The following is a 26,295-nucleotide window of genomic DNA, read 5'->3' on the forward strand; positions in this document are numbered from 1 at the left end:
CAGCTAATATGATGCTCTAAGATACCACATAAAAAGGTCCCAAAGACTTGAACCTATCAAACTTGAATTGGCTGGACTGTTGGCTGCCAGCGGCACCCACTCTCTAGCGTGAAGTAAAGCTTCCAAATCTGTTTAACGTGTTTAACTCATTTTGCAGATGAAAAACCCTGGAAGGGAAGGCACTGGTGGCTGAGAAACCCTAAGCCCCCTCCACTGAAACCAACCATCAATCAGACACAGAGAGGGCAGCTGCCCCTGAAGAGGTCCGTCAGCACGGAGCGCTATGTGGAGACCCTGGTGGTAGCCGACAAGCAGATGGTGGGCTACCATGGCCGCCGGGATATCGAGCAGTACATCCTTGCCATCATGAACATTGTAAGTTTTATAACCAAATCATGGCCGCCCTGGCTGATGCAAAGGCGACCTAGCTCAAAATAAATCAGGGGACGTCCTTACAATGTGATGCCTCCGAATACATGAACACGCATTATTGATATGTTGATATAATCAGTATCATATCGAGATACATGAATGTAAAATTCCTTTTGCACAACTTCTCTTCCGCTAAGACCTGCATAGAGGTATATCGTACTGATTCAGCAACTGATATTTATTAATTTATTTTGTAAATTGTACAGGAATGCCTAAGCAATTATTTATCATGGCACTTTTTATTAAACCTATTTATTATGGCAATTAAATGGTACTAACGGTTGGATAAGAGACAAAGGGCCAGATTTTGAGTTTCACAGACTGGGTTACCCAGTCACAAACATGACGGACATCCCGTCCGCCGTATTACAAGTCCATTATATCCCATGACACTTGTCATATGGTGGACGGGATATCCGTCAATTTGTGATGAAGTAACCCGTCCGCCAAACTCTAAATCCAGTACAAAGTCTGTCGCTGTGGTTGTTATGGTCACACACATGTTATTTGGATGGGGTTCGTTTTTACGGAGCTACAGAAAGTAGAGGAACTTTTGATGAATAAACAAAGTCAGGAAAGGGCTTCCAGTGTTTAGTAGGACGCAGAGTAAAAGACTTGAAATTAGAAGGAGCACAGGCAGCTGGAACTCTGGCAAACCGGTTTTTGGACGGGGAACAAAGTGGACGAAAGGAATATTTTGGCCGGTCCTTAATTTCTGCCAGCTGCAGGTCCTGGGCACCACCACTCATTTCTGGCGACCAGGCCTAATTTTCCATCATGTGTCTTGGACCTAGAAGAAGAGAGAGAAAGGCAGAAAAGGGAGAAAGAAGGAAGAAGAGAAAGATAAGGAAAAAGTGACAAACGGAGGTAGCAGGGATTGACGAAAAGCTGCAGGAGTGAGATGAAGAGACATGAAGTGTAGTGTGGTGGAGAAAAAAGGCGCGCGATATAATAAAGACTGGGAACCCTTGGGCATTCAGCAGCAATGGCGAGGGGCTCCTAAGAATAACTTTGGAGCCCGCACTTTATGTTTTTTACATAATATGCGCTGCATAAAAGTGCGCAAGGCCAGAAAGATAGAGAAGCAATAGACCATTGATACTTTCCACAGCTGGGCACAGGAAGCGTAAATAATTATATTATTATGGAAAAGGGAGACTGGAGTGAAATGACGTGATGCCATAGGTTAAAGAAAGTGATTTTGTGAAGCGAATGGATTGAAAGTTGAAGGTAAGTAGTAGCAAATGGACCGATATACTATCAATAATTTCTATTCAAAGTGAGTCACAATGTGACCTACCTCCATGAATAATTCTCCGGTTGGTCACAAATTGCTACTTACTCCGACTCGATGCAATCACGGGGATGGTGAGCTGCTGGGGTCAGGAGACAACCATGTCTGTGATTGCATTTAAAAAAAGCTTTTATTTTGTTTGTGTTTGTTTTTTTAAATGGAGCTCATTATTCTGTAAGGCAAACAGGGCTGTGTTTTTTTGTTTTTTTTTTAAAAAGGAAAGTTCACTTTCAAAAGGCTTGCTTGTTAGTTGGCCTACTCCGAAACAACCTATTTTTTTTTCAATTCACAAAGAGGAAGGGTCCCATTCGGACCCCTACCCTTTTCAGAATGCTTACCACCCTAACTCAGGAGTCAATACATTTTCAATGTTTTGCGATCGGATTTTGGTTGGAAAACATTGATACATCTGAAGAATTGCTTTTTGGAAGGAACGCCTACAACATGCCCATTTCAAATGCCGATTCCTTACAAAGTCGAAACCCCGTTGTGGGAATCGGAAATAACCTACCTGCACCTGAAATAGGTACACATGCACAAACATTTTTACTTTGGCAAATAATCCAAATCGCTCTTTGCAACCATAAAAGCGTATTATACATCAGGCCTTGTGTTTTCAAACTCTTAATATTTTTCTGTCCTTCCACCCATCCCAACATGCAACTCTTTTTAACAGACGTCTTTACTTGTACTATTGATAAATTCTCCCTGTCTCCACACTTACTGCATCTGACTACTCAGCCTTTCTCAGTTCTATGATTAACAACCTTTGATTGTCCTTTTCCTCATCCTCTACTTCCCTCTCCGATCTCCGTGTTTTACTTTCTTCTCATTCCTTTCCCTTCTCGGATTATGAACGGTCTTTCAATGGGACAAATCCCCAACTTTTATCACTCCGCCCTCGCTGATTCTCATCAGCTTGTCTTGAATCCTGATCAGCATCTTCTTTAGCATTACTCCTTCCTTTGGGGTATTTCTCAGCTGCTTCCTGCATGCTGCCATTCTTCCTATCTTGACGAAGCCTTCTCTTGTACCTTATTCTCTCACCCAACCTTTGTCCTGCTTCTTAGAAGTGTGACATCTGGATCAAAACTTAGTCCCAAGATGACTCTTACAGCTTCTGGTTTAAAGCCACGGTAAATCCAAAATATGCTAATATAAAAAAAAACAACTTTGTACCTAACACAAACTAGAAGCAATGAGAGTGCATAAACCGGTCAATTTAATCAGTATTTCGAAGGAAAAGAAAAAAACAGCAGAAAAGTAAAACTTAAAGAAAACACATTGCTTGGCTTCCCCTGGAAACCAGACATAGAAATGTAACGCAGTTCCTATATATCTATCTTTTCTGTGAGCCAGTGTGTGTTCGTGGGGCCCAGTGCAGGGACTGTACACGACTTTGATAAGGGAGGTTTTGCTTTAACTGGAATCCCCTAAATACCCCCCCCTCCCCCCCCCCCCCCCCTCCGTTCAATGTATTGACATTGCTCAGCAAATCGCACTTGCCTGGTACGAGTTTGTCTGGCCACTGGCCATTCCGGTATATTAAGGAATGGAGTTTCTCCGCGGTCATCCATTGAGTGTTTTGCAGGCTTAGGTGTGTGGGAAAAAATACACTGCAACAGAGAAGACCGCAGAAGAGGCCTTTCCTAGCACCGCTAAAGGCCTTTCCTTACCTGCTGGGCATATCCCTATGGAGGGGGCATGCTTACATACGCGCGACTTATCACCCCTAAGGAAATCCAGGCACTGGGGCCATCAGGGAGATTAAGTGAGCTATTGCCCAGAGTCACATGGTGCTGAGCTGAGCTGAGCTGCCGCTGGTGATCGAACCGCGAGCCCCGCCCTCCGGAGTCAGCAGCTCTGGCCGCTGCGCCACACCTAACTTTAAAACGCAAATGCTCCTTCTGGGTCTCGCTTACTGAAGCAGTGATTCACATGGAGGGCAGCAGTGTGACGGAAAAGATTATTTTTTCACATTTAATGCAATCATATCTATGACTACAATACATTTTTACGCACATTCTTCCAATCTAATTTTTGTAACCATTGTTAAGCAGTGTCCCAGTTATTTTGTTCATACACAACCGTTTTGTTTTTTTGTACCCCTTATGGCACACTCGTAATCCAAGGATGGACAAAAGTTGGGAAGCCTTGACTTAGAAGACCAACTATTAAAAAAAAAAAAACATCAAACAATAAAAAGGTTCATACACTAGCCAATGGTATAGTGTGCTCTAGTGATACTCAGGGACGTGCTTCTTACCTTCATTGAATCTCTGGAACTCTTCGTCCTGCCGTGAGGGGAACGGCTTTTCACTTCACTTCTTGAAACCCGCTGGCAAACCTCGGAACTTCTTTTCCTGCCGTGAGGGGGAACGGCTAAACAAACTACACCTCCCAGCATTCCCTGCCCCGGGCGCCTGCCAATAACGTAATCAGGCAGCGCCGGGGAGGGATTTAAGCACGGTAGTCGTCCCGCAGCGCGGGACGCGCGCGGGCAAAGCCCAGGCCAAGGGCGGGCCCGTCCTTGCCCGTCATCACCAGGACTTGCCAGGGCAGGGCCAACCCCCTAACGCCGTCTTCCGGAGGGGGTTCTCAAGGTATTGGTTCCATTGATGCTGTTGGAGCTACACAATTTGTTTCTGTTATCCCTGTAATCGGGGGCCAAGCTCTTATTGTTAGTAACGGATATAGCTCAGCTTAATTAGTATTCTGTGTCCCGCTGTTACAATATTTTGAAATATTTACAAGCATTTATATTTGGAGCTTGGAATGTACTTCTGATCCAATAGGGAACGAAAAGCGTTTTCTGCAGAAAGAAATGACAACAAAGTCGGGGAAGCTGGGGAAGAGTGGGAAAGCGGTCCCCACAGGCTCAGTTATGGGTACACTGGACCAATTTATCGTACGTGCATCATCTTTTTTGGCTTATGAAATTGACTGTACGGAAAAAAGACTATCATTGGACATTGCGGCCAATAGAAGGTCCTCTGTGGGTCTCTTAGCTGGTGCATTGTCCCCTGTTCCCTCTAACAGCATTTCATCCATCCCCATTACCACCCGGGGCACAGAAATCCAACCAGTTGATTGCATTGGAATGGTCCAGAATGCTCACACCGCTCTAGTGCACGCAGCCTCTAGTGAACCCCATAGGGGGCTGGAACTCGCTACAACACTAGAATCTCCATCTGAGGCCCAAATAGGCTCTTTTGTTGGTAGTATATCGCCTGATCCTGTAGAGAATAATGTCAGGACTCGGTATAAACGCAGTGTAAAACCAGCGCTCCCACTGCCAGTAACCAAAAGGAAACGTGGGAACATGGCACAGAATGGCAGGAAGGCTAAACTCCTGAAGCCAAATGTCTTAATTGAAAATCCTGGAGATAGAATGCAGCCCGTAGAGAATAGTGCTGAGTTCTCGTTCCCAAGGAGGGTCGAGTCAGGTCAAGAATTATTGCCTGGTATAGTTACTCCATCTAAACTATCACAGTCAATATGGGATAACATTGAACAGCTATTCAATAGAATGTGTATCCCTATTTATAAAAGATTGATCTCCATAGAGGAAAGACGCGACCTATTTGAAGGCGCAAGTGTAAAAACTACTAATAATGTCAAGACCATGGTTAGTGCTAGCACTGGGCAGAATACAATAGGGTCCTCTAGCACAGCCCCCACAGATTGTTGTATCTATAAGTAACCCCTCCCTGAACGTGAGTGCTCCTAATGCCCAGATTTCCCCTCGGCCTAGCCTAAGGCTAGAATCCCTAGCACAGCCCCCACAGTTTGTTGTATCTAAAAGTAACCTTACTGTGAACGCGAGTGTTTCTAATCCCCAGACCTCCTCTCAGCCTATAACTAGTTTACAGGCCCCATGTGGAGTGGATGCACTATTGGGTGGTTCTATCACAATTCCCCCAGTATCTGATAAGGGTAGTAGGGTGCTAAATGATTTATCCCTAGTCAGACTCTCATGTATAGACCTCCCTCCTGCATCTACCCCATATGTGTGTATTTTAACGGGGGTACCAGTTTTGAGGAAGGGTCAACGAGAGGATTATGTCGATCTAAAAAATAAGTGCGTTCACTGGCTCAACGCGAACCGACCATTACCGTCTGGTGTTTTGGCAAAAATTCTTTTTGTTAGGAGGGTGGATTGGGTTGGGCCAACAAAGAAAATGATCAAGGGTGACTGTATTATTATTAATTTTGGGGATACAAGGGCTAGGGAGCACATTTGTGGCCGATATCACCAAGGCACGGCTTCTAGGATAATACCCCTTCCCCTAACATATTTTTACCTTGCCCCCCTTTCCGGTCCTAGGGAAGTTAGTGAAAGACGAAATGGTATGTTTGGGGGTGAGCAAGGAGTTCTGTTGGAAAATAGATTTGATGCTTTATCTGGATTAGAGGAGTGTGATTGACAACAAGCCACAATTAATCATCACAATTTGGAATATAACCCAAAAGGCACATATTCTTCAGATCTAAGCTCGAAGATGCCCGATGTGGGACATAAAAATTGGATTGTATCTAGTCACCCTCTGAACAGGAGTCTAGTAAGTCAACATATACCTATCCTCATGTTCGCGGACGACACCCTGATAATCTCCAAGACCCCTAGTGGTTTACAAAAAGCCCTTAGCAGGTTTGAGGCCATCTGTGCAACCCGGGGTCTTGCAATAAATACAGAAAAAACAAAGTTTATGACTTTTAATGAGCATAAATCTTTTAGGGGTAGGGTATTCATGAATGATGTACCCCTTGATAGAGTAGACGCTTTCACGTATCTGGGGGTTACACTTCAGTCAGACATGAGCTGGTCTAAACAAATTAACTTAGCCACCCTAAAACATAAACAACAGGCGGGGATTCTTATAGCTAACTTCAACACTTCCTTTTCTAAACCCATCGGCCCAATGATGGAAATTTATGGCCTGAAAGTCCTAAGCTCCACCCTATATGGTGCGGAGTTATGGGGGTTCCAGAACCTCCAGACAATAACCGTTGCCGAAAACTCCTTTTTGCGCAAGGTCATCGGCGTCCCAAAAAGCACCCCCATGTGCCCATTATTCCTTGATCTGGGAAGGAAAGCACTTAGAGATTTGGCTAAACTTCGCCCTCTACTATACTGGCGAAGATTGTGGTGCACGGTTGAACTCTCCCATTACGCTAAAGGGGTAAAAGACGTAATGGACTTAGACCGTTTTCATAGGATCAAATGGCTACGAGAGTTAAGGTCACTGTTGGTCAAATTAGATCTGTCAGAACTATGGGCTGACCCCCAAAATGCTTCTTTTCCTACAAAAAAGATACTGAAGGAGAAGTATTGGGTGATGATAATGGAATCCGCTCGTCTGAAGGATGCATCAAAACATATGTCAGGTTGTTTTCTTGAATTTAAGGCAAAGCCCGTACTAGAACAATATTGGGACCTTATAGAGAAACCCCTAGACAGAAAGCTTTATTTTCAAATGAGGATTGGATCTCTACCTATTAGATTGTTTACCGGCAATTGGGCTGGGGCTACCATGAAAGTTTGCCCTAATTGCCCAGATAAAGATGAATCGGTTAGCCATTTCTTGTTTTTTTGCCCACTGTATAAAAAAACCTCGGGCTAAGTGGGTAATTCTTATTTGCAAGCATTTAGGCTTTAGTTAACATGAGGAGGCCCTAAGAATTCTTACAACGGACCCCTCACAGCCTATAGCTGTTGCAATGGCTAAGTTTTTAGGTTGGTCCTGGTTCATAAGATCTAGGGTGTTGACCAGGCTTACTGACACTACTGCCTTCAGTCCCAAAGATATGAATTGCCTGAGATAAATTGAATGATCCTGTGTTTTAATGTTTTAGAATCAACTTACTCGGCAGTACCTATGTTTAATGCGTTTTTAAAAGTTTTAGATTCAGTATATTTATAATCTTATTATGAATGTTTTATTGTATATGATCTGCTTTTATGACTAATCTGTCGAATAAAGCTTTTTTGAATTTGATACTCAGATTATGGCCAGGGGGCGCCATGCGGCCCTCCTAACCTCTACATGCGCCCCTCTGGGCAACAGCAGCATTGGGCTGCTGTTTACTTGACTCAACACTAACGTTAAAACGTTTTTAAATATACCGTCAAGCATTTATTAAAGTTAAAGTGAAAACATCTTGCAACAAACCTGTGAAAATATGATAGTCTTTTTAAAATTCAAGAAGTGGTATTTCATTAACATGCGTAACCATTTCTCCTAAGTATATAAGATTATATTAGTGCATAAAGAATTATTTTAAAAGTGATCGTTTTCAAAGATGAATTTAGAAAGATTCATTCTTCCCCCCCCCCCCCACCCTGACAACAATGCCAGTAGTGAACTAAGATGCAAATCAGTTGTTACATGCACCCTCTGGGTGACCTGAGTTCCTCATATACGTGAACAACATTATAGTTTATTAAATCAAACACAGGAGAAGGTTTTGTACAGTACACATCCTAAAGTCATGTATTTAAAGGTCCTCTTAAATGTAATAATTAAGAAAAAGAAGGGGAAGTGAAATTAAACAGTTGCACAAGATCATACAATTAGGTAAAGTGGGAAGCCGGGATTAATCCCAGGCTTTCTGGTGTCACATTGTGCAGTCCAGCCACTATATATATATATATATATATATATATATATATATATAGAGCTTCCCCTATACCCACCATACCACCAACACCACCCCCCTCCACCAAGTCAAGTGCGCTACCCCCACCCCGACCATTACCCTGCTGGTATCAATGTGGCCCACTGTCACATAACAGACCAAACATTTTGGCCCCTGGGAAAAGGCTTGCGAGTACCCATGCTCTAGCGTATCAATTTACTCAGGAAGGAAAGTGTTGCTCGCATAGAACCCAGCCACATTGCCCCAGCACACCGCCATTAACTTTAATTACAGAAACAACCACAAACCTGAGACATCTAACATACGTGTGGATATTAGGCCAATACTTTCAAACTGTTCCGCATCCTGTAATAACCACGGAAATCAGCTCACCTCCACAAAGCTAGATGGGGCCACAACATTAGCCTAATACAAATAGGCCCTCCAATGAATCCTAGCAGGAGAACCCCCCCAGGAAGGTATGTCTCCAGTCAACGTACATTAGCAAAAATCAGACATGCGACAGAGGCAAATTCCCACTACTCACCTCCAACCGATTTGCTAATAACAATGTTCGGGTAAACGCCCAAGAAAGTGGTACGAGTACAAACAAGCATTCATAAAACCAGTTTAAATACTGATAGCTGTTTGTTAATATGCGAACATTGGAATCAGCAAACATGTAACTAATGTGGCCCAACACCATGAAAGTAGCATTCGCCGCCCGCCCCAGTCAATTTGCGACCCATAGTATGCTAACACCGTAAAGAGAAGGCTTACACAAGGCAATACAACTTCACGTGCAGAAGGCGGACCAGCCTGCACAACCCAAGAATCCCTATCCTCAAATAATTATCAGGAAGACACTCGAGCGAAAAAGACCAAGACCGCCAGCAAAAGTCTAGCCAGCCCACTCCAGATCCCTCCCCCTGCCCGCCTTTGATTAACTTCCCATTTCAAAAAGTCTAAAAGTGGATTCATCAGAACTGGGCAAGGCTATTACGAGCACCCATTAAGTTCCTAAACATGGTCTTGGTATTCACAACCTGTTCGATGAAATAGGACTTTTTGTAACTCAATCACTATACTAGACTAAATACTCCTCCTGTACCACAGAATCTTTCATTGAGGCAGAAAATCCTGGAGAGGTAACAGAATAGTCGTATTACGCTTAGCAGAATGAACTCTGCTAAGGTTTAGTGTTTAACACCCCGACTAAATGTCAAGTGGGAAACACTGTCCAAGTCTTCACCATGCACCTCCAGCCTAACCCCAGCCTCTTCAGGAAGTTAAAGAAGGACATGTGGTTGAGTTTCAGATTGTTTCTACATCAGTGCCAGTAAGACGAGGATATGTCACGGACCCAGAGGAGCTGCTAGCGGGACACCCCCATCAAGTCAACCAATGACAGAGCTGCACCCGTCAAAAAGAAATAACCAAAACCATTGATCAGAGCTACTTATTGATGGTACAGCTCTGAGCTCGCCAAACTGAAAATGACAAACCACAGTCTGGGACAGTACAGAGTTCTTCCAATAGTGACATCAACAAGAAATGGCGCAGTATAAACACCTACACCAGAGGATACAATTAATCTGCAAGGGGAGCTTATGACTCTCACTTCATTTAAAAAGTCAATCATTTGAATGAGATAAGCAACATTTTTGTCTGATGGACCAGAATCCTGGAGACGCTCTGCTTGCACAATTTCCACATTGCAAGGATCCACCGTCATGCATGACTAGAAATCCCCAGCTCCAAATCTTACTTCCGCATGTGTATGTAACCTGTACAGCACAAACCTATCGCAAAGCAAGGGATGCTGCACACAATGGGATCTGGGCTGTTCAGTGCTGAAGAAGAGGGAGATGTTCGAGTGAAAGAGGATGCAGCTACACACAAAATGATAAACAAACGAGAGTGGATGAGTGCTAAGGGACGTGCAGAGGGAGGGTCTGGCAGCGTAGGGAGTGGCAGAGGTGCGGGTGGTACAGGGATTGGAGTGGGAATGAGTGGGAGTGTGAACGTTTAACTAGTTGTCTGGCATCCGGGTGGTTACCTTGTGACAAGCTGTATGAATATATACGGCCTGGAGATCTGGACTGGAATGACATAGCAATAGAATGCCTGGAATCTCTGCACTGACTTCCTGATTTCCATCCTATGGATGCTCCACTGGAGGTCCTGTTTGTTGCCAGCTAGGGTGGGTTACGAGTACATTATGATAATACAGCTTGAACTGCCAGCTAGAATGGGATACCAGGGCACCACGATGAACAGGCTTAAATTGCAAGGTGCTATGGATGTTATGGATATTGCAAACAATATCTGGCCCTGCACCTTCTGTGCAGTACATGCCCAGTGTCAAGCAACAAGTAATTGTTCACAGAGTTTGAATCCTGAATCCGTTTGCAAGTGTGCATGCGGAGGTTTCATCCTTCTTAAAAAACAAAGCACTGTGGACACCAACTAGTGACCCATTTCAGATATTTCCTGCTACACAAACTTTCTAGGAATTCAGATAACCGAACACTGTCCGGAATATATGGACCCCTAACCTAATCACTGAGCACCATTCAGGATTTGGCCTACAGAGAAGACTAGACTGCATAAGCAAGTATCCGGGAGAATTACTCATGCACCCTAGTTTAAGCTTGGTATCTCTTTAGTCTGTGACAACCTTGACCAAGACATAATGCTTGAATGGTTAAGAAGGTTTGTGTGAGGTTCAGGCACAATCCTAAAGCATACTCCATGGTTCCTTCAAAGCTGTCGTCCATTTATTAAAATTGTCCATTTGAACGCTCTAGTAAATGTCCTGTGCAATGCCCCACGCATTCTTCTTTCACCTATGCTGCATAATATTGACCACCATACCAAGCAAGGAGGCGTGGTAATACACATAAAGATCTCAAGAATTCCTCAATACTGGTGCTTAATCTATTGGCAATAAATGAACAAAAGAAAGATTATAGAAATCAATCAGGAAATGTCAGGAAAGCGTACATTGGTAAAATTTGCTGAAGAAAAATGATGACCTACTCCTAACTGGCTTGTAGGATAATAGAAGATAGCTTAACTAGCTGTTTGCATTGCGCCAACCAAAGCTCATGCGTTTAAAGTAGAGAAAAAGACCTCCGAATATAGGGCCCCTGGCTCTAGAATGTTCTCAATCCATACTTGGGTGTCCAGGCAAATCACCCATTCTTTAGGAAACACTACAAAAGTATCTGTTCAAACAAGCCAAAAACATTAGGCTTGATCTGTGGAACTCAGCAGCTGAGGTAAGTATCCTGGTTGGACCCTGTTGGAAACATCGTGGCGGCTTTCCTTTATTTAGGAATGACCAGCCTGGGGCCCAATCTTATATTTCTTAGTAGGATACATGGCATTTCTTGTTGGAGTTGGAGCCATTTGAGGTCTTCCACAAACCAGACTGTTTACCAGGCTGACGCGCCTACAATCACTTTATTTTTTGATATGATGCGATTAAAGCTGCATCTTACTATACATCTTCCATTTCAAGGTTGTTTGATTTTTAGTACCGCCTTCCCAAATAAATAAAAGCATTAATTTGATCTCTAATCACCCCAAGATTCAGGTAAATAAAGTTTGTACAATTTGATTGGACCATGCCAACCCACTCAAGCACAGCCTGTTTCAAATGATGGCCAAAACTCACACCTTCTACACCCTAGATATTGACAGATAGTTCCGTCTCCCATGAGCAACACCTCGCTATGTTACTTAAGGCACACCCTCTACTTAACACAACTTTCACACTATTTACGAACTTGATGCACATTGTAAGTATTACAAATAGCCGTGCATAAGCCAAAATACAATAAGTTTGGATCTGTCTAAAAGAAATAAAAGAAATATTAGGAACTCTGTCATATTAATGATATTCATTGGGATATGTTTGTTTTTACAAGTACAACATGTGTAGTGTTCATGTCTCAATGGGGATTGCGTCACTTGAGTTTGTCATAAGACATAATGTCCTTGCCCTAGTTTTCCTGGAACCTGGATAGTGATGAATAACATCTGTGTACAAACCCAAAATGCTTTTGTTTTGTACTACTGACTTCATCAAACATATGGCAAGCCTTGAGTCCGGTTTTCGATTTAGTTCACCACAATCTTCGAGGCATCACCAAAGGAATAACAAGCAGAAATATAATATAGTTTGATATATTTGAGCAACACTCCATTCCTTTGAGTTGTCTTTGAGCTTTCCAGCTGCCACATGAGACATTCCAACTCACTTGCTCAAAATCACTAGCCCTGTTGATGACTCTAATACTTATTGTTGGGTTGAAACGTCAACACATTCAAATAGGCTAGGGAAAGATTATTTCTGACATAGCTGACTGATTGTCCTTGTTGAGTTCTGCTGTTAAAATTAATCCTTGTATACAAACAATTCTTTTACATGTATGAGTGGCATTAATGAGAACTATATGTTCAGTAATTGTTTTGAAATGTATAATTAAATGATTTATCATGTATCTTCAAACAGTTCATGGGTCTGCTGTTGTGAATGCATCTGTAAATCATCATTTCATTGCTTACACTTAATGAATAGACTGTGCATTACTGATCATGTTAAATCAACTCTGACTATTTTCAAGCAAATATGTTGATTGCCATCACAATATTTTGGAAAGAAATTTGATAGTCAGCTAAAGTCCAAAGTTTAGTTGCTTTGTAAATCCTTTAGGGGCCACTGATTCACGTAGGTTTATTGGGTAGCCACTTTTTGAAATATCCTCTATGATTACCTAGGTATGCTTTACATACACCTATCCCCTCTATCCAAGCTGTTCAGAATTATGGAGTGATGCCTTTACCAAACCTTGCAGGTTTTCCCCTGGACAGTTCTATCGCTTGATATCAAGGTGCACAAACTAAATTAAGGGCTAACATCTGCTATCGGTTTTCCCAGGGTAAATCTTCAAGTTTTACTTCAGTTCAGCCCATTGTCCCCAATCAAACTCCTCCAGGTAGAATCGCAAATTGGAGCAAAACTGAAATCTAAAAGTGAGTATTTGTTTTGGGAAACCTGAATGAACGTCTTTATTATTCTCTGTAGTACTTTTGAGGGTTCAGCAACTCCTTAGGTTCTCATCACAGCACCAGATAAATCTTATAGCAAAGGCCCATGCACTGAATCACCCCTTTTTCGTAGATATATTGAATTAGAGATGGGTAATAGTGAGTAATGGGGATGTTTTTCACCCAGAGGTTCAGGGTGATATCCTATAGATAATGACAGTAGAACTTGAGTTGTCTATGATGTCACTCAGAACCCTGAGGTGAAAAATATCCTGTTATTTATTCTTATTCACCTTTAATTTTATCGTCTACATGGCCCACCCATATCATCTGCCCATTCTTTCAACTGCTGTGCAAAGGCAGAGGAGTACTAGAGGAGCTGACATGACATGGGGTCTACTTTATGTCCCAATTCTTATTAAAAAAAATAAAAAAGCTGCCACCTACCACTACCCCCCCCCCCCCCCCCCCATTGTGCCTTCCATCTCTTCCTCCTCCTCCGAGCAGGAAGCCAGTGCCACACTGACAAGTTGTCAGAGATTTGTCCTGGAAGCCTAGAATTTCTTTATGATGTATCAACTGTAGGAGACCCCTTTTCTCAACTCCTACTACATCATTGCAGTAAATACTAGAATTAGAATCAGGAATTTATGAGAGAGGCTTTTAGTTGAAGCTATACATAATAATAGTAAATAATAACTTACTTTTTGTGTGCTACTTTTTATATAATGTGAGGTTGTCCATGCTAGGTTCAAGAAGGCTGTGCCAATTTATTCTTATGTAAATTTGTCTTGTGTGGAGCGTTATAAATATAGTGTGAATCCAGACCTCCTGGACCTCAGTACAATACCCATGGTATACAAGTTGTATCTCACAGTTTAACTCTGTAGATAAAAGATGCTACCAGTGTCAGAATTAATGGTACTTAAGGAGTGAGTTAGAGTCTTGCAGACCTCGTACTACATTGAAAATACTGTCCACCAAACTGTTAGTACACACTCCTTTTTTTGGGGGGGGGGGGGGTCATCAGGTTTTTTTTTGTTTTTCAATAACAAGCCCTGCTTTTGGTAATTTGTTTATGAGAAACAAAAAGTCTATAAAGGTTTGGTAGACGGTTGTTAAAACAAGTGGCGGCCATCTGCAAATCATTTGGTACCCTGACAGGAACCACTATATAACGGCGGTTCCTGCCAAGATACAGAGATCACCACTGGGCAAACTGTGATCTCTAAATCTGGTGGACCGTAGTCCATCGGGTTGGGGATGGATTCTGTACCATCCGCCAAACTCTAGATCTGGCCCGTAGTTTATTGACTTCAACGGTTATAGTTAACTCATCTAGCAACTTTTCCGCAAATGACAGGCTGGTGGGGGCTATTTAATTATGTTCTTCGTGGAATTGATTTGGATTCATTTTTAAGACTGGTCTTTTTTTGTTTCCTGGAGGTCAGGTTGCCAAACTTTTCCAGGACTCGAGTCTCGGGAATATTGTCAACATCTTAGTCACCCGCCTTATTCTGCTGACGGAAGATCAGGTAAGAAAGTATTCAAAATGAGCTGTGATTTGATTGCTTTAGTATGATAATGTGATAAACCACTGCATGTCTTCTGATTAACAGAGCACCGATGTCATGAATATCTCCACATCTTTTGCTGATTGACATCTTATGATGCATAACTAGCTTCTGACTCATGTCTGTCTGCTGTCAATGTTCAGTCCTGTGTCTCCTCACAAATCTTGTGGCCAAGTGACCAAAATAGATTAGTGTTGATCACCCGCCCAACCCGCTCCACCAACTTTAAACAATTAGATGAACAAAGATTCATGGTCTGAGCAACTAAACTATGAAATATTTTTCCATTCAGGTTTGGCGTGGCCACAATACAAATTAATAACATGTGAGATCTGCTATTACCAATGTCTAAAGGCATTTAATAAAGCATAAAAAACTCTCTTGTGTGCATAATCATTTTCTATTGTTTTTTTATCCACGCCTAAACATGTTAATCACAGCTGTTAGGAAAAGTTCCCTCAAACTTTTTTAAGCCTTTATAATTTATTGTTTTAAATCAGACATCATGAACGTTTATCTTCGTTGTCCTACCAATAAACATATTTCACCCCAGGTAAAACTATGATTCTGCATCAATGGCAGATGACTTCAATGAGCTTGGCATCCCTATAAGTCAGGGCCAATATCAAGAACCCCCGTCTCCCATGGCAAAACTCATACATTTTGAGTAAAATCTGTGAGTGCAAAAACACTCCATCGCAGACCTCACAGTGGGCACATTGTATCATTTCTTAATTGTAGAATTTACTAAAACATATAAAGTGTTTTTTCATCTGTTCAGAGATTTGGAGTGCGTGAAATAAGTCACCCGTATGTGTCAGACTGGAAGAGTAGTAATTAAAGTTGTCATAAGACGGTCAACAGAAAAAAGTAAAATATCAGGACATGAAGCCAGAAATCCCTTGAACCCAGAGGTTGTTCTGCAGGTTCGAGTGATGGATGATAGATAAAGGCTTCGATCAGGAGGTAGAGCGAGCAACTCTCTAGCTTGAGAGTGTTTACTTAGTAGAGAAGATCATCAATTACGGCTTCATCGGGGAATTGGGTGACTTAGTTGAAGAGTTTGGTTTAGGAGTGTCACAGTTGTTTCTTTTGTGACCGAGTTTACTGTGGTTGTGGCAGCATAGAGAGAATGGTCTTTGGCTCCATCCAGAGGAGTATAACTCAGGCTATTGGTTGTTTGTTGTTTCATTTCTTCCTCTAGGAAGTACTTTCATTGATCTGCATGAGGGACTATTTACATCGCAAATGTATACTCTGTCATCAAATTGTCACTTTTAAGACCTAATTTATAACTTGGCGGTATGTATACTTCATCGCAGCGGTGACAGAGTATACTTACCGCCAAGATAAAGGTCCGCCCGGCAAATTTAAAAGCGGGCGGGCCGTAGGTTTAATCACAATGGAGACTACTCCGTCTCCACCATGATTAAACCCTTCCAACAGCCCTGTGGAGTAAGGGCTGTCGGAGGCAGACCTCTAATTCTGCCCACCGAATTTAGTTGTGCGAAGTTAGAGGTTGGTTTTTACCACCCGTCACAGCCAGGAAAATACTGCCAACCCCTGATACACAAGGCCAAAGGACATCCGCAGCAGGGATTGGCCACCTACGGTGGCTTGGGCACAGGGTAACCCCTGCTGCACACAGCTGGGTGCCAGGCAGAGGGGGTTAGCTGACGATGGTGGGTTGGTTTGCAGTGAATGGCCACAGATCATGCCCTGATGCCAACCCCAGCAGAAGGAGTTACCCGCCTGTGGTGGGGTGGTGCAGGACCTGACATTAGGGAGGCCCTTCAGCTGTGTGCAGAGATGGTCAGCTAACTGTGGTGGCTAGGTGCAGGTCCTAGCTACTGGTCCGGCGCTGTTGCAGTCTGCAGTGGGGAATCACCACCTGTAGCAGGTTGGGTGCAGGACCTTATTGCAACATCAAGACCACTTTCGACACACAAAATCATTGTGCGACCGTCAAAATTTTCAGATCTGAACCAGACGGAAATCCTTGGGTAGCTTTATATCTATATGTATCCATTTCCCCCTTCTGTGTAACAAAAACATGTAGAAACAGGTGATGTCAGAACTTCTTCTCTGTGAATGACATGCAACAAAACTATTTTAACATACAATTGTATATTTCTGGGTATGCCAAAAAAACATATGCCTGTTGTATTTAGCTTCATGGAAGTAATTACTACATAACACTTTACGATGGAGCTCCTGAAAGAGGCTTCCAATTGTATGGTAATGAAATGTATGAAGAATGTTAATCTATACTGATAAATATTAGTGATGTACATAGAATGTAAACACTAGTAGACTTGTCAAATTCCCACATGCTCAGACTATGATGAAAGCCATATTTTGTTTAATATTGATTTCAGGGTTTGAGCCTAAATGCCGTGCTGTGATGACTGTCTTTGTTTTTTTCAGCCCACTTTGGAGATTAACCACCATGCTGGGAAGTCTCTGGACAGCTTCTGCAAGTGGCAGAAATCCATTGTTAATCGGAACGGGAATGGAAACGCCATCCCGGAGAATGGGATTGCCAACCACGACACAGCAGTACTCATTACCAGGTGGGGTTAATAGGGCACCACAGAATGGATGAATGTACGAGTACCATGTTTTAAGTATTAAGGGGAAACAAACAGCTTGCACACACCCTGGTGCATGCTGGTGTTAGATCTACATTGTTTATTACATCTCCCAAGTTTAGCTTCAGGGAAATTGTTTTGGAAGAAATCCCTGGTCCTCCCTAACCCATTAGCAGATTGTAGGAAGGTAGGATCCTTCTAGCATGGTTACCCCCACTTTTTGCTGGTGTCAGTATGTTTTTTGACTAGTCTGACTGGGATCCTGCTAATCAGGACCCCAGTCACTGTGCTTTCTCCTTACATTTTACTATGGTAAATACTTCTGCACATCCACAATTGGCTACAGGGGTACCCTTGTAAGTCCCTAGTATATGGTACTAAGGCACCCAGGGCATAGGTACACCTGAGTCTCCCGTGGGCTGCAGCATGTATTGTGCCACCCATGAGAGACCACTCATTCTGTGACTACGGGCCTGTCACTGCAGCCTGTGTGAGCTGGTGTTTGCACTTCTCACAGCAGATATAAGTTTCCTTATATCCGAAGTCTCTACACTTAAAACCTACAAGTCACCCTATGGCAGGCCTTTCAGTCTTGAAGACAGGGTGCTTGGTTATTAGTGTGAAGGTGCCCCTGCATGAGCAGGACACCCCTACAAACCCCATAGTTGATTCTCCAGGCTTTGTAAGTGCGGTCAGACATTTTAATACATATAGTGGACATCCGTCATTACGAGATGTCTAATAATATAGTGGCTGCACCGAACCCAGTCATGTTTGGTATCCAACATGTTGGAATCTTACCCCAACACCGATTCCAGTGTTGGAAGCATGAACCCACGTACTGGAGGACTCCCTTGGGGCACACTCCTGTACTCCCGGTAACAGCCTTTCAGGGTCTGACAGCGAGCTAGTGCTGCTGTAGATCAGACACGATTCTGCCCTCCTGTTGCTGATCCAAGCTCGAGCAGGGGAAAGGCAGAACAATAGGTTTCCTGTCGCAGGGAGGTGTGACCACCTCCCAGACAGGACTTAGTGTGTTGGGCTGGGGTGGGGGCGCTTGCCAGCTCCACCACACTGCTTTGGTGTCCTCCTTGCATATCCATTAGGAACCAGTTCTGGGAGCCTTGGCTCCCGCTCTGGTGCGAAACTGGACAAAGGACATGGGAGCATCTCCCCTCTGCCCAGCCCATCCTCTGGGAGGGACCCCTGAGTCGTTCCAACCCTTCCCCTAGGGTTCCTAAGGGCTTACCTGTGTGTGGGTCTTCAGATTCGTTATGGGACAAGACTCAAGCCTGAAACCACATCACTCTTTGACCGTCTGGACACTTGGACTTTGCCTGGAACTGAGACTGCACCAAGGAAGACTCCTGCTGCTCCTGGCCTCGCTGTTCTGCAAGCCTTCTTCATCATCTGTGTCTGTGCTTCTTCCAGGATCTTCACCAGACCTGTGGGCATCAAGGACACCCAAAGTAATCTCCCTTGGAGTGAATGAGTCACTCCCCTGCATCTGCAGGCACTGCAAAAAGCTGACCGGTCTGCTGCTCCTGATGTCCAACGGATTTCGAAATGCTCAGTAACACAGGTGGTGGTTCTGCAACTCCCTCGAGGCATGACCTGTCCTCTCTGTAATTTTGAGGCAATTATCCCACTTCGGTACCACTGGGACCAAACTCTTGCGCAACGCGTCAACTTGCCGTTGCCAAGGCTTGTTGGCTCTGCACGCCAGAGGTCTTCAGGCTACAAAAAGCTTCAGCCTCCAGTATCCCTTCCTGCCAGGTATAGCATCTTCGCTGCATCCTCTGCACAGTGGGCCTTCCTTTTTGGTGAACTGCTTGAGGTTCTCTCACGACTCGTGTGCCTTCGGCCTGTGGGTCCTCTTGAGGGTCTTCCCCTGCTTCAGTGGGTTCTCCTGCTTGCTTGGGGTGTGTTCTGACTCTCCTGCTTGTGGGGAGTCCCTTGGACCTTGCTGGTCCCAATGATGCTCCTTCTTCGCTTTCCATGTCTGTTGCTGCTGCCAAGGTTTGTTGGTGCTCCCACCGGACACTGACCCCTTTATTCTTGACTTCCGGCATGGGATAGCTCGTGCATGGCTCCTAGTCTTCCTCAGCATCACCTGGTCCTCAGAGCTGCAGCGACAAGGTCACCGACATCACTTCTGAACTGTCAGTCATCGGTGGGCATTGCTCTTAGGTGTCTCATAGTCACCTCAGAATGGCATAAACACTGTCCCCTCTGCTTACAGGTTATTTACATCAAGAATCCACCCTGGATTCCACTGGACTCTTGCACAGTCTTCTCCAGTGGCATCTTTCCTGAAGTCCTCTGTTGTGGTCTATAGCGGTTTCCAACGTCACTTCACACCTATGCACCCGGATTCTCTGGTGTAGGTGTCCTGGTTCCTGGGGTATCCACTGGGTGACCCTCCAACCTTCTGTCTTCCACAGAGTTTCTTCAGGGTCCACTTGGAAGGGTCCTTCTTCAAAACTGCAAAAGCAACTTCCCTGTTGATTTACATTGGACACGTGGCTGTGTTTCCACTCTGCACACAGCCTTCCTGGGTACTTACCTTGGGTCTTTCCTTGTGTCCCCAGTTCCTCTAAGTTTCCTGGTCCAAGTCCCAACTTCAGTCGAAGTTCACACTCCACTTTAATATATGGTTTGGTCTCCCCATTGGAGACCACTGTATTTTGTGCGTGCTTACTTACCTATTTCAATTGAAGTATTATTGTGTATTTGTGTTTATATCTCCGGGTAGGAGTTATACCAATGTGCTAGTGAGTGTTGTGCAATAAATACTTATTTTTATATATACAGTGTGTGGTTCTTTTTCGTTTAACCTACACTATATGATTAGATCTGGTAAAACAAGCAGTTTAACACTCCTTCAAGATAAGCCTGAAGGCTGCCCTCCACAGCTACCAATTAAAGAGCTTTGTATGATTGTCGAAGACCACTAAAATCACCATAAGGGTTGCCTGCATTAGTGCAAGGTGCTTCACTTAAAGTGTACTAAGCCAGCCTCCTACACAGATACTAGGAAGCTACTGAAAATATAAGAATAGTAGTCGGCAACATTTAATCCTAACACCTCAGTTGTTCTTTTTGGGTGCTGGTGGGTTTCGAAAAGAGAAAGATGTGGCTCTTCCCACTACCATGTCGAAGGGAGTGAAAAGCTTGGGCTGTGGAGGCTCACCCCTGAACCTTCAATAGCCTGGCAGGGTGAGGAGCGTGGCAGGCCTCCCTTGTATCACCGCTTAGTGGTAGATGCGGGCACAAGACTCCAGTGCAACCAGTCTCCACTCTACCTGTCTTCTGGCCCTTCTCATGCTAGAGCCCAAACATATTTGATGGGCATGGAATAGGAGTGGAGCTGGTGGTTAGAAAAGCCGTACCTCATGCTTGAGTCTATACATTGTGAAGCTGCAATGAACATTTGAGGCTATAACCGAGAAAGTGTCACTGGACCTGCACAATGGGATGCTGCTATGTTACCAATACTGCAATGTACCCAAAGTGGCTATGCTAGTGCATTTGGAACTGTCCACGTGGATCTCGGGTGGCGCTAGGCATGCAAAGGTACTTGAGCGCTTGATGCCATTGCAGGCAGGGTGTGTTACATGCCATGAAATGCAGGTACTAAGAGATTATTATCATATAGTGATGTGCCCTGCAATTCGGCATTGTGGATTACTGGGCTCATATTAGAGAAGGAGAGAACTCTCCTGGTGTGTGCCAGGTGCAGACCAACAATTGTGTGCCCTATCACAATGAGTGCTACAAACACATGCTTGACCTTGGGGGCAGTGCATGGGTGCTGTTGAACTGGCTGTTTGAAGCTTTACCCAGCCTGCATTAGTAAGGGGAGTAGAGATCGCCCTGTTGGTGGAAACAGTACGTAACTGCAGTTGTCCATAGGGAGACGTCTGGGTGTCCATAGGAACCCATTTGTCCCTCTTTACAAGGTGCACCCTCACAAGGAACACTGAGGGTGCATCGTCTCTAGGTAGGGCATAGTCAGAGCCTCTCCTGATGGACTCTTTGCCTCTCAGGTGGTGTCTATAATACACCGGGCGCAAAGCATTTTCTCAGTTGGATAGGGGCATAACCCCATGCAAAGAAGGGAACACCCCATAGAAGTAGTGTGGGTGTACTTGTAGCGTCAGTGCAATCTGTATTACAGAATGGGTCGCACAAGCGTTTGCAGCCTTTTCAGTTATTCCAAAGACCCCAGGGCTGCAAAAAGTGGGTGCACACACCTGTTGCGACTTTTGGGTACTTTTAATAATATGACTCAGACCCACAAGCTTAATAGAATTCAGATTACCGACCCCTTAAAGCTTCAGAGGTTGACCTGGCTATACTGGGGTTCAATAATGGGATCCTATCAGAAGTAATCAGTTCGTGTTTATCTCCCTATCCATCTTTTTGGAGTCACTAAAGAATTTTAGTTTAGAGGCAAGCTTTTCAAAAAGTCCTCACCTCGAAGGCCCTGACTTTATTAATCTGGGTTTATTTATAGAGTGGTAGTACCGCATGGATGGTGTCCCTATGCTGAACATTGTGCTTAGCTACACCCTGCGGTTTGGCAAGGCCCTTTCTATTGTCGTGTTTTCAGCAAGGCTGGGGCAGCCAAGGAAGCCTCCCCTGGGTGCTTCATTAGTGTTCTGACCTCCTTGCACATTCCTGTGGTGATTGCTGCCAGCGACCATCTCAGTACATGGTACACTGTGTTCTTTCAATCCCTTAGTGCACTGAGGGTGACATATAGGCTCAGTGTTTATTACACTCACAACATGGACTGGGACTTCAACTAGCCAGTTTATTTTTGCTTAGCTGTCCACTGGGCCCGTAGAAGCAGAGTGAGTTCTGCCAGGCTTTTTTTCAGCCAACAGCAGTAATCATGCTGGGATGTCTATGCACATGCGTATGATGAGAGATGTGAAAATGCATGTCCTCTCTTGGTTAATGAAAAACCTGGATTGGCCGAAGGTCGCTCTCTTCAGATGGAGAAAGCTGACAATTATTTTTTTTTTAATGTTTGTCAGTGTAAAAAAAAGCAATATTATATGCTAGCAATATTACTTAATTTGAACAGGTGCTTACAAGGGCTCAACCCCAGAACTCAATTTACAGCACATAACTTAATTGGGAAGCTTGCTTTCATGGTTGCATTGGCAAGATATTTATACTTGACAATGGGTGCTACACTGACTGGGAAGGGGCGGGTCAAAGTGGGAATGTGGCCATGATGCTGGATTGGCGGCTTCTCCCAGTCACCTCGCTCTTGGTTTACTGTGGAGGATCATCGCTGTTTATAACTTATAGCTGTACATACCCTTCCCCAACATGTGACCCAACCACTCACAGTACAGGATGGAAGGGACCACGGGAATCATCGACCAACCGGCCGAAATGGTCTGGAACATGCTAGACTACTTCTTGTTCGTCTTCACAAAGTTCCAGTATCTCAATTTGGGCCCTTATGGCCCTGTTAATGGTTACAGTTAACCTATACAGGTGGTGCCTTCAAGTTACTATAGGAAGAACGCCGTCTGTATGCCAGTCAGGCCGTCAAACACCATTCAGGTTGGGCAACGAAGGGGGGGGACGGGCAGACATCATTCTATTGATGTAATGTAGAATCAATAAAGATCCACTTGGAAAAAGTAGTAAACTGATTGTTGCTGCTGAACAGTATAGGAAATCGCCCCTTTATGCATAGCTGCCCCCCACTGTTTGCTTAATGTTGATGTACTTTGAGTGTGCCCTGGGTTCCTGCCAACTAGATACCCAGGGCCTATGTTCTTTCCCTAAACTGTACTGTTGCAAAACCCAATTGGCAACTCTCTGGCCACAGGTCGGTCCCTTGTAAAAGGTACCATGGGTACCAAGGGCACTGTGACCAAGGAAAACCTCTAAGGGCTGCAGCACTTATGGTGCGACCCGCAGATGCCCTGCACCCTAACGCACACACTGCCATTGCAGGCTGCGTGTTTTGGTGCAGAACAGAGTGAAGAGTCGACATGGCACACATCCCGACTGCCCCGGCATAGGTAAGTCACCTCTCTAGCTGGGTGCACTATACTAGTGGTGAGGATACAGGTGCATGAACCCTATACCCCTACAGTGTCTAAGTCAATTCTTAGACATTGTAAGTGCAGTCCTACCATTAAGAGTATATGGTGCTGGGAGTTTATCATTACGAACTCCACAGCACCATGATGGCTTTACTGAAAATGGGAAGTTTGGTATCAAACTTCTCAGCACATTAAACCCATACTGATGCCAGTGTGGGATTTAATGAAAAATGCGCTCAGAGGGCATCTTAGAGATGTCCCCTGAAAAACAACCTAACTCTAGTGTCATGGCTGAGTGGCTGCCCGCCAGCTGCCACCACCAAACATGTTTCTGGACCCCTGGGTCTAGAGCCTGCCGCTCTTGGGGTCCTGAAATAAAGCCCATCCTGGGATGTGGTGCCAAGCCTCCTCCCCAGTATGGGCAGGGTCCACGAAGGGGCAGCTTCAAAGGCCTGTCGCCTTTGTGAGCTACCCCAGCCATTTACTGCTCCCAGCAACTGGCGCCCACTGGATCTGAACCCCACTTTGGGCGGGAGAATCGGTGGACAACCAAGTTAGGAGGAGGGGTGTGCCTACTTTTGCCAACCCCACCCCTCAGGTGGGGGACGCGAGGTGAAGCACAACTCTCAGACCCCGCCATCTTGCAGAAGAGGGGACCCAGCTAACCGGAGTGAGGCTTATGGCCCCCTCCCACTAGAGGGTGGCATAATAGAGGGTGTACCCACCCCAAGGGAAGGAACCTATTGGTCCCGATTTGTACCTACCTGTGACGCCCCTAAATTTAGTATTTGGGGGAAACCCTGAACCTTGCCTCCTCAGACAAGAAGGACCGAAGAGCCGTGCTGAAGAAGAGGATGACACCAACTGACTTGGCCCCAGCCCTAATGGCCTGTCCCCACCTCTACCAGCTATAGCGAAATCCCGGTGTGTGCTTCACCCAGCATCCCCCAAGAACCCAGAGGACCTGCCCTGCCTTCCCAAACCAGACTTTGTCTCCCCTGAGCACCGGATTTGCTCACCCACAGACTCTGGCTCCGGCAAAAATGTGAGTCTGCACCACTCTGCACCCGATGCCCATGGCCCAAGTTCAAGTGGCCCAACACCACGACTAGGTCTCCCCGGTGATCCTGACCTGGGACCCCTGACCTGCCTCAAGTCTCCAACCGACACCTGCAGCCCTTTTCCGGAGGATCCCCCCGACCGCGACCGGAGCAGGTAAGAGAAACCCGATGCCAAAAGAAACCCCTGCACCCGACGTCCCACAGACTTGGGTGGCCCAACCGACTGTGTCCCAGCATCCCAACTTACCTCTCCAACTGGCAGTCGCCCCCAGAAGATCTTCGTCCCAGAGCCTACAGTGTTTATTGCAACTGGAGAATCCCCATTGAAACCATCAGGGCACCTGACGCCAAAACAGCACCCTGCCACCCCTGTGCCGCTGTGGGTGCACCTTGTGTGCTAAATAGGATCCCCCATTGCCCTGAGCCTAACACCAGGAGCTTTGCTCCCACAACCCTGTGGCCTGCTCATGAGCTGCCACTAACCGGAGGCCCTCTATCCCCCTTTTGATAACATTGGGCCTCCGCACTCTGCATCCGGCCGCCCTAGTGCCGCTGAGGGTGCTTTGAGAGTGCATCCTGGACCCTGGGTGAACCCTGGTTCTAACCCCAGAATACCAACTCCAAAACCTAAGTACTTACTGATAAACCGATAACACTGTTTTCTCCCATAGGGCTGCATTTCTGTGAAAAATCTTTGAAGTGTGGAGTTGGTTTGTATAGAAACCTAAAGAAATTGCAAATGTACCAAACCTGATTTACTTACCTTTTCTCTAGGAAATGTCCCAATGTGATATCTAGGCATATCACACTGAGTAGAAAAAGTTACTTTAAAAGTAATCTAAAAGTAATGTACACAGTAATCTGAAAAGTAATTTTAACAGTTGACTTACCTGTAAACCAACCAACTGCATTCAAACTGTATTTCACAGCATAAATCTTGCAAAGTATTATCATACTTACCTTACCTTACCAGCCCTGGCATGGTTGTAGAAATAACCTACAACTAAATAATATTTCTATACAAACAAATTGGTCTGAGTTCAGTCTTTGAGTGTGTGACATCATTTCTTGTCTGAGTGTGCACAATAAATGCTTAACACTACCCTTTGATAAAGCCTTACTGCTCACCCACACTACCACAAATAGAGAGTAAGGTGCTATCTACTTTTACCTCTGCCTACCTTTGGGGTTCCACCGGACTCTGTGCACACTGTGCCTTACTTTGGTATAGTATATACAGAGCCAGCTTCTTACAAACCGTAATCTGATTGTGAGTTATGTGCACACTTTTATTTGAATAATGGCATTCTAACCAGTGCAAGGAGGCAGAGATACACAAGTCTACTAGCCCCTTGCACACATCCACTAGATTGCCTATCGGTAGCTTATTTAAGCTATGGTGGATCTGACAAGCACTATACGCCAGTGCATCTCTCGCTCACCCATTCAGAGATATAGAGGCTTTTGATATGCATTGGCACGTAGACTTATTATTTATTTACATTTAGAACTTCAACAAACAAAAAGAGTAAGGTCATCTGGCTGGAACAGGGTATGTAAATTGTACAA

The 26,295-nt window shown here is 44.7% G+C and overlaps 1 protein-coding gene across 1 annotated transcript in view; it reads left to right on the plus strand.

Annotated features, from left to right (window-relative positions):
• The window catches only part of ADAMTS10 (ADAM metallopeptidase with thrombospondin type 1 motif 10), a 200,978-nt gene that overhangs the window by 77,660 nt on the left and 97,023 nt on the right, over nt 1–26,295 (plus strand). The window contains exons 5-7 of the mRNA XM_085639546.1: nt 158–375; nt 14,875–14,958; nt 17,425–17,570. Coding sequence (XP_085495672.1) covers nt 158–375; nt 14,875–14,958; nt 17,425–17,570 — 448 coding nt within the window. The remainder of the gene's footprint in view (nt 1–157; nt 376–14,874; nt 14,959–17,424; nt 17,571–26,295) is intronic.

The sequence above is a fragment of the Triturus cristatus genome, chromosome 12 (assembly GCF_964204655.1).
Source record: "Triturus cristatus chromosome 12, aTriCri1.1, whole genome shotgun sequence".
In the NCBI taxonomy this organism is placed as follows: domain Eukaryota; kingdom Metazoa; phylum Chordata; class Amphibia; order Caudata; family Salamandridae; genus Triturus; species Triturus cristatus.